Raw genomic sequence first — 11,205 nt, 5'->3', positions numbered from 1 at the left:
AGGTTAGTCCCAAAAATCATATAAAATAGCATATAAATGCATATAAAACATCCAAGGTTGATAATATAATAGCATGGAACAATCAAAAATTATAGATACGTTGGAGATGTATCTACAACGCCCTAGAGATCGTTTTCGATGTCGCGGTCCGTCCTGTTGACATCGCCCCAGAGATCGATTTCGATGCCGCTGTCCATCCTATGGACATCATCCCAGAGATCGATTCCGATGTCGTGGTCCGTCTTGTGGACATCGCTCCAGAGATCAATTCCCATGCCGTTGTCCATGCTGTGATCATTGCCCGAGAGATCGATGACAAGAAATAGTTGGTCGCACTAATCCTTCAGGGTAGTTTGCATTGTGTTTAATTACTAGAACGATGCGTGTTATCAAACCATCTTAGGGCTAGTGCACTGTCTTGTGTGGGCGGTACTTGCTACTTTTGTTTGATAGTGAATCATGCGAACCCTCTCTGAGTTATGGAAACAGATGTATCCTCACCAGCTTTTGATGTAATATATGGCATGCTTAGATGTAAGTTTGAACAGTTTATCATATCAGCAGGGCTTGTTTGATGATTATTAGTGTTAGTAGGCTAGCTACCGCGCGAGCTATTGTACTTGCAAAACACTCACCGAAGAGAAACGTTGGGGCTGATGAGCTCATGGTATGCTTATACTGATCCATCGTCGATCGGCCAATAGCCTAAGCTCCTAAAATTGTAGGCTTAGTGATCGATCAGACAATAGTCGACACGGATAAGCAAAAGTACAGAGACGTACAACACAAAATCATAGCAGTACAGAGACATACTCCCTCCGTTCCAAAATAGATGACTAAACTTTGTACTACTAACTTTGAAACAGAGGGAGTATAAATCCTAGGCGGGCTAGTTTGTCCTAGTAGGTTTCGGTGATATGACGTGGTACGGTGCCGTCCAGTCTTCGCGTGTGGTAGCAGTATTGCGGGTACAGTAAGTTTTCTTGAAGAAGCGGAATTCAACAAAGTCATGATGGTTCCTTCGTCTGACCAACTTACAGTGGGAAAGGTTGGGCCTGCGCTACGACCGGGTGGACCAAGATAATTTTGTGCATGGCAGGTGGACCAGGATGGTCGACATCCCACATGTTGACGAATGAAAGTATTCTTTCCGATATAGGCCTCATTTGGTTTGGAGGAAACCAAAATGTAGGATTTAGGAATAGTAAAGAAAATTGATAGGATGTCACTTGCCATCCTAAGGAATTGTCTTGCCTCGTTTCTACGCACACAATGAGATTAGAGTGGATGTGTAGATTCCTCCAAAAACATAGGAAATGAATAGTATTCCTATGAAAATCCCGTATGCGTTTCCTACGAACCGAATGCATCGTTATTTTTTGCTGCAAAGACTCTGATGACGCTTAACGGACACGGGTAAAATATCTTAATCGTGTGCGATACAAGTGCACTGTGAATCACCATGCCCGCGCAAGCGCGAGCAAATTAAGGTGGAGGTACTGGCTCAACCGTGTGCAATGCAAGTGTGTTGAAATCACCATGACCACGCAAGCATGAGCAAATTAAGGTGGAGGTACTGGCTCAACCGTGTGTGATGCAAGTGTGCTGAAATCACCATGACCACGCAAGCATGAGCAAAGGGGTGGAGGTACTGGCTCAACCGTGTGCGATGCAAGTGCGCTGAAATCACCACGACCGCGCAAGCGCGAGCAAAGGGTGGAGATACTGGCTTAACCGTGTGCGATGCAAGTGCCTTATAAAACCACCACCTGTGCAAGCTAAAGGCGGGTAAGTTTATTTGGAAATTAGGACGAACCGTGTGTGATAGACCAGCTAGCTAGAAATATAAAAAACAAACTACCCGCCTTGAGCATTGCAAAAACATCCCCAACCCCTCTGGTTCAACCGTCGTCGATCTCTTCGACGGCCCAGCCGCTAACATCCTCCGCCAAGCGGTCAAGGATTTGCGAGATTTATAAGCCATCGAGCCCATTTTGTCATTTCTGAAGGAGACGTTCTACGGCGGCGGCTTGGGATCCTCAATTGCCACGTCAGATCTCATCGACGACGACCACGAGGAGGGCACCCACGAAGGTTCTTCCAAGGTGAAACAGCCCATCTATGACATCAGAGAGCGCACCATGGGTCTGTGCTCTTCCAACTGGAAGGATCCCGTCCATGAAATGTGAGGCAACATTCTATCAGCAAATCTTACCTTTTCTAGCTTGCCAACCCGTACCCTTTGTTGTAGTAGCATTTGTCGTGCGGTGCTTTAACTGTGTCGTGTTTAATTGTTTTAGTTATGCAAAAATGTATTGTTCAATAGAGCTATGTGATGTTTAAGTATGAATTGCCCACTTCAGTTTCACGGATGTCTATATGTGGTTGTTTGTAGTGAGTAGATACCTTGTTTATCTGTATTTGGTTGTTAGGTTGGCTGGAGTGAGCATTTTTCCAGTTATCGAGCAGATGCCTTGTTTATCTGTATTTCGTTCTTAGTTTGGTTGCAGTGAGCATTTGTCCAGTTATCAAGAAAATGCCTTATTTATCTGTATTTGGTTGTTAGGTTGCTTTTTTAGCATTTGTCCAGTTATCAAGCAGATGCCTGTTTATCTGTATTTGGTTGTTAGATTGCTTTTTTAGCATTTGTGTAATTGTCAAGCAGATGCCTTGTTTATCTTTATCTGCTTGTTAGGTTGGTTGAAGTGAGCATTTGTCCAGTTTTCAAGCATATGCCCTGTCTATCTATATTTGCTTGTTAGGTTGGTTGCAGTGAGACTCTGTCCAGTTTTCAATGGCTATATTTGGTTGTTATACTGGTCATTTATGCCTTGTTTATTTCAGTCATTCACAATGTGTTGTTCATTATGTGCAAGTCGGAACTGTGCCGCTCGACTACATCAAAACCAGTTTGAACGGCTATATTTGGTTCCAGTTATTCCTTGTGTAGTTAACACATGCCCTTTATTCTAGTTTTACACATTTATCCAGTGTGATGTTTAAGCATTACCTACATTCTATTCATTTTCAACAATACCACACTAGTACGCGTCGGTCCTAAACAAACGGTTTTTAACCCCTTCCCGCGACGGCATTTGGATCCGTCACCAAATGAGTGTGTGCGATAGGGTGTCCTTCCCACACGACCCAGAAATCGTCAAGAATAGGCCCTCCAGGGACGCAGGCTGGGGCCGTGTGCGATCGGGAGAGGCATCGAAACCCAATCATTTCCATAGGTATGTATATCCCACACGGTAATCCGAGAAAATCGTTTTCGTAGGTATGTACATCCCACACGGTGAATCACAGAAAAAAAAATCCGTTCGTATGTATATCACACACAGTCAATCCAAGGAATATGTTTCCGTTCTTATGTACATCCCACACAGTCAATCCAGGGAAAACGTTTCCGTTCGTATGTACATCCCACACAGTTTTATGTATACGCTCGTGTGTGAAAGGTGTAACTATCACACACGCTCTGCCTTGCTTAACTGTTTGCTTTCATTAACTACATCATACATGATTTAATGTAGAAAATGATAACCCACAAGTATAGGGAATCGCAACAATTTTCGAGGGTAGAGTATTCAATCCAAATTTATTGATTCGACATAAGGAGAGCCAAAGAATATTCTCAAGTATTTGCAGCTGAGTTATCAATTCAACCACACCTGGAAACTTAGTATATGCAGTAAAGTATTTAGTAGCAAAGTAATATGATAGTAGTGGTAACGGTAGCAAAAGTAATAATTTTGGTTTTTGTAGTGATTGTAACAGTAGCAGCGGAAAAGTAAATAAGCGAAGAACAATATATGAAAAGCTCGTAGGCAATGGATCAGTGATGGAGAATTATGCCGGATGCGATTATTCATCAATGTAATGTAGGAATGTATTCCGAATATAGTCATACGTGCTTATGGAAAAGAACTTGCATGGCATCTTTTGTCCTACCCTCTCGTGGCAGCGGGGTCCTATTGGAAACTAATGGATATTAAGGCCTCCTTTTAATAGAGTACCGGACCAAAGCATTAACACATAGTGAATACATGAACTCCTCAAACTACGGTCATCGCCGGGAGTGGTCCCGATTATTGTCACTTCGGGGTTGCCGGATCATAACACATAGTAGGTGACTATAGACTTGCAAGCTATGATCAAGAACTCACATATATTCATGAAAACATAATAGGTTCAGATCTAAAATCATGGCACTCGGGCCCTAGTGACAAGCATTAAGCATAGCAAAGTCATAGCAACATCAATCTCAGAACATAGTGGATACTAGGGATCAAACCCTAACCAAACTAACTCGATTACATGATAAATCTCATCCAACCCATCACTGTCCCGCAAGCCTACGATGGAATTACTCACGCACGACGGTGAGCATCATGAAATTGGTGATGGAGGAAGGTTGACGATGAAGATGGGGGCGGATTCCCCTCTCCGGAGCCCCAAACGGACTCCAGATCAGCCCTCCCAAGAGAGTTTAGGGCTTGGCGGCGGCTCCGTATCGTAAAACACGATGAATCGTTCTCTTTGATTTTTTCTCCCCGAACGTGAATATATGGAGTTGGAGTTGAGGTCGGTGGAACGTCAGGGGGCCCACGAGGCAGGGGGCGCGCCCAGGGGTGTAGGCGCGCCCCCACCCTCGTGGACAGGGTGTGCCCCCCTGACGTGGATTCTTCTTCCAGTATTTTTTATATATTCCAAAAATAATCTCCGTTGATTTTCGTGTCATTTTGAGAACTTCTATTTCTGCACAAAAATAACAGCATGGCAATTCTGCTGAAAACAGCGTCAGTCCGGGTTAGTTCCATTCAAATCATGCAAGTTAGAGTCCAAAACAAGGACAAAAGTGTTTGGAAAAGTAAATACGACGGAGACGTATCAGAAAACTGTGTGGCATTGGGTTATCCATCGCAAGCGCTTTTAGTGCCAGAACCGTTTGCAAAGTTCCATGACCGTCTGTTCTCTTTTTATATTTGCCTATAATTTATTATTCTAATTGGAAATTTTGAAATATGAAACGTGCAATTCAAATTCTCAGCACAATGGTTCAACAGCGAATCCATAAATTAAATTGCCAGTACAATATGTTCAGTAATTACAGGATTAGGAAGCAATTAACTATGATGAACCACAGTATTTAAAGGCGGTAAAGGTGAAGAGACAAGTGCAAATCATTTTGACTGCCGACGGTGTTGAAGAAGCGAAATGCCCATAATGTGCCTTCATCCATGCCATAGGCACGAACCACTTTTGTCCAACCCCTTGTGACGATCGTCCGCCCATCCTTCACTGCCTTCAGGAAGACTTCTAGAGCATTATCATGGTAGCATGAATTATATACTTTAACCTTAGTTGCCTCCACTCTGGTCATGTAGTTTGCAAGAATCATCAGTAAATAGCTTCGGAAACCACTGAAAAGAGAAAAATATCAGATACTCAGGTCTAATAAAGTAACTTGTTGTGGGCAAGGGGAAAAGGCAACACATTACTTACCATCCTAAAGTTCACTATTGTCTTCGACAAAGTGTAAATAAAGAGCTCAATTACAATCACCCATTTCTTTCGCCTAACAATATTTCTTAGTTTCCTCACTTAAACAATTCCCTTAATCGTCGACCCCTTGCCAATTGATTCTGACTTGTTTTATCGAGAGCAGAGGCGAATTGTGCAAAGGCTTGTAACTCTGCGAATTGAGCTAGTTCCAATTTTGATTTGACGCTTTCATGAATATCTCATTGCCCCATACGCAAAAGGGATTGAAGCGTGGATCAGTACCGCTCATATATGTACCTACCAGCAACCAGTAAATGCTAGAAGCTAAACCGAGATTGCACAAATGATGTAAAGTACAACTACCTATGTTCCTAAGTACAAGTTTTTTTTTGAGATTTCAATATGAACTACATATGGATGTATATAGAATTATAGATATAGTTTAGATTAGAATCTAGATTCACTCATTTTGCTCCTTATGTAGTCTATATTGGAATCTCTAAAAATACTTATATTTAGGAATAGATTGTGTGTAAGACATGGGATGCAGCTAACCTCGACGGCAAACAACAACATCGCCCTAGCCCTGTGTAAGTACATGGAAAGCCAATGTTAACTACAACAGGGTTAACATCCACCAAAAATGGCAAATGGTAATAAAACGGCAGCATCTCTAGTGATATCTTCATTTTGAAAGAGTAGCACGGTAGCAAAGGGACGGATTAAAAAATGGATACAACTGGTAATTGCAACAGACTTAATAACATCCTAATTCATGTTTTGTAAGTTTGTAGCCATTGAAATACAACTCTTTAAAAATGGATACAACTATTAATTGCAACAGGCTTAATGGCCATTGAAACTGGTACTGACAAAAATGCAATTGGCAGAGTTAAACATCACAAGGCAGGTGCTGCCAGAGTAGATAATGGCCCAATTGTCTATAAAAAGGTAGGGAAAATAGCTAAAACGTGTTAGCATATTTACTACAACATGCTTAATATATCGACAGTACAAAACATAGTCATTAATTGCAACTAGTATTGATAAGATTGAACCGGTGGGTACATACTTGGTAAGTCCTGAGTGTTGGGGAACATAGTAATTTCAAAAAAATTCCTACGCACACGCAAGATCGTGATGATGCATAGCAACGAAAGGGGAGAGTGCGCCCTTGGGATGGCTCAGATAACGTTCCAAGCACATATGCCCTTGGGATGGCTCAGATAACGTGTTTCGAGCACAAGGGCGGCCAGATACATAAAGACGTAATTTGAAGAGAGGGCTACATAAAGACACATCATATCTGAGGCCAGATAAAGACCAAAAGCTCATGAGCTTAATTGGTGCTTGATAGCTCAACTCATTAGGCTTGTAGCTCGCTTCTTAATAAAGGAAGCCAATTGCTCATCTTAGCTCGATAAACTTAATGGGTTTAACAAACAAGCTAACGAGTTTCACAAGCGGCTTGTTAATTAAGCTGTTAGTACAGAGGACACATATTCTTATCTTACATAACAATATTTTCGTGGTACCTCAACCCATAAGTCAAATCAAATCGACCCATCCCTACCATAGGAGCCAACAAACTCGCACACCTCCTTATGTAATCACCATCTTCCTACGTAAAAATTAAGCCCACACTGTCATCTTGTAGGCTACAACACATCATAGTTTGTTAACGAGGACTCACGGTCTTAACAAGCTTTAAATGAACAAAGCTGAACAATGTTTTTTTGCTTATTAAACTTAACGAACTAAATGAGCCGAGCCTTAACGAGAAGGAGCTTAACAAGCCGAGCAGCTCATCAATCCATCCCTACTATGAAAGCATATGTTGTTTTCTTGCAGGTGTACCAGATTGGAAGAACTTGCTGAAAATGAACGACATATCACCACCATGCGCAAAACTTACAAACGTAGTTCCATAGTTACTAGCTTGTTTTGTTCTTCGATAGATAGGGATTAGTCGTACATTTTTGTTACCGCGGTACATACCAGAATTCCAGGAATAGAAGTAAATAAATACTGGTTACACTCCTGCACTGCACAGCACGAAAAACAGACGAAAAAGAACAATGCCGGACGAAGACGGACACATCTCATATAGTCTACAGAAGAATGCTCTTGATCATCTTTAATCTGAATCTCAGTAATCTTTATCGGGTTCGTGTGTTCGATTTCTTTCCATCTGAACTCTGAAGAACTCAGCCTATTTGCAGAAGAAAGATCAGTTTGGCACAATGAGAAGGATTACATGAATTTCACCTGCGAAACAAACTATGATACTGCTTGGCATCTAGCAGTAGGACAAGATTGTTCAGAGGCCGCAAGGCTCCATGACTATTCTATAGAAACGATTTAAGCAATCATGCAGAGATATCTCACAAAATAAGCATCGGTGTAGTTTGGATTAAAACTGAGACCTAAGTGCACACTTACATCGGTTTGGTTCGTTCGCGAACTTTCCGAAGCGTTCCTCATAAGTTCATATAGAGCAAAACCCCCTAGGTGGCAACCAGGCAACCGCTGACTCATATCTCGTAAGTCTTTCTGTGATTCAGAAACACCACCAATTAGATGAACAACGGTTACAAGAATCCAAAAGCCAGGAGAGGAGTGCTGCTAGTATAGGTGAGCTCACCAGCGATACTGCATAGAGCTTAGTGGATTCATAACCATCTTGAGCTCTAGCATAAAGCTCAGTTATGGCGCTGGAATCAATGTTACATCTCATATAAAAGAATGCTGCTGGCCTAACATTCGTTTCTCGTCGAGGAACTCCAATGAGAATGGGTTCTGTCTGCAAAACTAAATGTGGATAGTTAACAGAACAAAATCCAAGAAAATCCTGCAGTTGCAGAAATCTTCTTTGCATGGTAATTACAATCAACTGCAAAGTACCCTTCTGATGTGGTAATTGACACTAGTGATGCAGTAATTAGGAATGCAAGGCAAAGGGTGTTGGTGATTTAATTACCAGTGAACTAGCAGGAACTCCAGTTTCCTCAACTACTTCACGGATGATCCCGTCAAACATTTCATCAGAAATTCTTTCAGTGAGACCAGCAACATCTTTTTCGTCATTTTGATGAGCCAAGATTCCAACTTCTTGTGGCTGATACAAACAATCGAACTTGCATAATAAGAAACATGAATATTACAGATCGACCACTCGAACAACAAGCCCACCAGTCCTGCTAAATAAAATATATCTACTTCAAGAATTTCAATTGTTGTCTTAAGTCAACATTTTCCAAGTTCTAAATTATCAAGTATACATTACTCCTCAAGTAAATTTGTTCGGTATCTGAAAGAAAAAGAGTGATTATACTCAGAGCATTTTGTTTTTCAAGTAATGGGTGGACCCAACTCATTGGAGAATATATTTACAAAGTTAAGAGGAACAAAAGACAAGCACTTTACACATGAATGCTAGTCTCTAGCAAAGAAAAACGAATTAAACTAAACAATCCAGCCTACCAAAGTTACACGTCCTAGAGCTTTGTCTCTACTTGGGATCTCTTTAAACAAATACCGTTGTCATTAACTGTGCTCAATATTGTAACATTCTTAAGATATTACCTCAGAATGTCCTCCAGGAAAAACATAGTGTCCAGGAGACTCGCCGACATTGTTGCTCCTTTGCAATACAATAATTTTTTCATCAGATGTTTCAACGATTGCACCATTTCCCAGTGGATTTGACATGTGTTGGCAACACACAGAGTCATCTAATCAGATCAGAATGAAAGATGAACTATTTTGGTCAAGACTCGTCGTAGTTATAATTCTGTACAAAGAATTATTAATCAGTCAAAGTACTGAGACAAGTTGACTAATAATTAATCATTCGGTGATCATCAATATCTCTTCATAATGATTAATGATACAGCAACATATGCGAGCATGGAAAGGAAAATGAAGGTGGGGCAAAATTTGTTATGCATTTAAATTTGTACAGGCTTGAGCAATGAACGAAATATAAATTCATGAGACTATGTAACTAAAACTTTCGAAAGTTAAAGATGCAAAAAGGCCTTGATCTACAAGAGGAAGATGTGACGAAGGCATCTAAGATTCTAACTTCTAGATAACTTTTACCTTCACAGGGGACCAAAAACTTCTCCCACAGTGGACTGAGGTTTGTTCCAACAAATGTCCTGTTGTTTGTAAGTTAATACAGATGTTAGATAGAGGTGTTGCGCCGGAAACATCAAATATATCATAGCTATACGGATAGGATAAGAAAGATCAAGCAAACCTATAATCTGTGAGTCCCAAATGAAGTGAGACACAGTACTCCTGATTTGATTCATCACTGCGGTGCAAGGCATGCCCTCCATACTGAAATTTGTCAGGGCGACCAAGGGTATGAATACTAGCACAAGGAAATGCAGTTAAGGGGATAAAGGAAGACCGATAAAAACAGCATAGTAGAAGTCGTAATGGCTTGTTCTAACTATAAATGGAACACTAAAAAGAAATATATTGCAATGGCACAAGTTCAGATGTAAAAGGAACACTAAGGGCATCTCCAATGGTTGTAAGATAGTTGTTGGTAGACTTTGCCACATAGGATTTTTGATGATGTGTCATACAATAAATGAGGAAAGAGAGGAAGGTTGTATGTATATGAACCAACACCCCTTGCACAAGCTCCAATGTAGAATGAGAGAGCACCTTATTTATTATCTCACATCCTATTGGGCAAACTAGATACAACCCATTGGAGTTGTTGTATGTTAAAGTGTTGGTTGATGACATGACATATTTTACCAACAAGCTAACATACAAACTGTTGGAGATGCCCTAAGCAAGTTCATAACTAAAACTTGTAGCTAACTCATGTTCACCATAGGGAAAGGAAAAGAAAAGTAAAAGATCCAATTTTATGGCATCTGAATGACCTGTAACATCTTTTTGCGAAACAGTCAAGGGCGGGAGATCACCCACGAGACTGGAGTTCAGATTAATTATTTGAGAAAAAAATCACGGTACTGAGTATCAAACATAGGGAACCCCTATGTTTAACCAACTCCAGTGCAGCTATGTTCCAAAAGAATTATATGCGTCATGAACACTCCACCACATTGCACAGGTTTCTTGTCAGTATCAATTTGGCATAGAGCAGACTCCTAAATTACTACTTAGCATGGAAGAAATTATTCACGTCAAGCATAAATTGTTCTTAGTCATCATGAAACACTCCACCACATTGCACAGTTTTCTTGTCGGTACCAATTTGGCATAGAGCAGACTTCTAAATCAAAATTACTTAAAAATGGAAGAAACATTATCAGCGCTATGTGTAAAATTGTTTATCACTAATCAAGTGTGCACTCATCTCTGCCAAAATCAAGTGTATACATGTATCACTAGAGCAGATAAATGGCTGCCAGAATACATACATACGTACGGAGGTTATTCATACCCGAAATTTCGTACCGTTGTACAGCGATGGGTTCTGCTGGAGCCTTTGATTCCATATCTGCAAGACGAACAAAGGATGAACAATGGCCCTTGACACGAAGCGAACACACACACGATTAGACACACCACCTCGCCTATAGATTCTTCCAGGGATGCGTCCGGGTGGGGAATCCGGTCGATGGACGGATCAAACCTCACAGAAACCTTCGTTTGGCAGCAACACTGAGTTAGTTAAGAATCTGCACAATCTGCAGCGGAATCGGA

General features: G+C 40.9%; 1 protein-coding gene across 1 annotated transcript in view; it reads right to left on the bottom strand.

Annotated features, from left to right (window-relative positions):
* Positions 1-7,727: 7,727 nt before the first annotated feature.
* The window catches only part of LOC119361498 (nudix hydrolase 9-like), a 4,161-nt gene continuing 683 nt past the window's right edge, over positions 7,728-11,205 (bottom strand). The window contains exons 2-9 of the mRNA XM_037626679.1: positions 11,071-11,150; positions 10,943-10,999; positions 9,773-9,855; positions 9,613-9,671; positions 9,094-9,242; positions 8,489-8,626; positions 8,153-8,311; positions 7,728-8,061 (exon numbers count right to left, since the gene is read on the bottom strand). Of these exons, the coding sequence (XP_037482576.1) occupies positions 7,870-8,061; positions 8,153-8,311; positions 8,489-8,626; positions 9,094-9,242; positions 9,613-9,671; positions 9,773-9,855; positions 10,943-10,999; positions 11,071-11,150 (917 nt within the window). The 3' untranslated portion in view covers positions 7,728-7,869. The remainder of the gene's footprint in view (positions 8,062-8,152; positions 8,312-8,488; positions 8,627-9,093; positions 9,243-9,612; positions 9,672-9,772; positions 9,856-10,942; positions 11,000-11,070; positions 11,151-11,205) is intronic.

Source organism: Triticum dicoccoides, chromosome 1A (assembly GCF_002162155.2).
Source record: "Triticum dicoccoides isolate Atlit2015 ecotype Zavitan chromosome 1A, WEW_v2.0, whole genome shotgun sequence".
NCBI classification, from domain to species: Eukaryota; Viridiplantae; Streptophyta; class Magnoliopsida; order Poales; family Poaceae; genus Triticum; species Triticum dicoccoides.
Note: the sequence above shows the minus strand (reverse complement) of the source record. Positions and strands in the feature narration are given on the sequence as shown.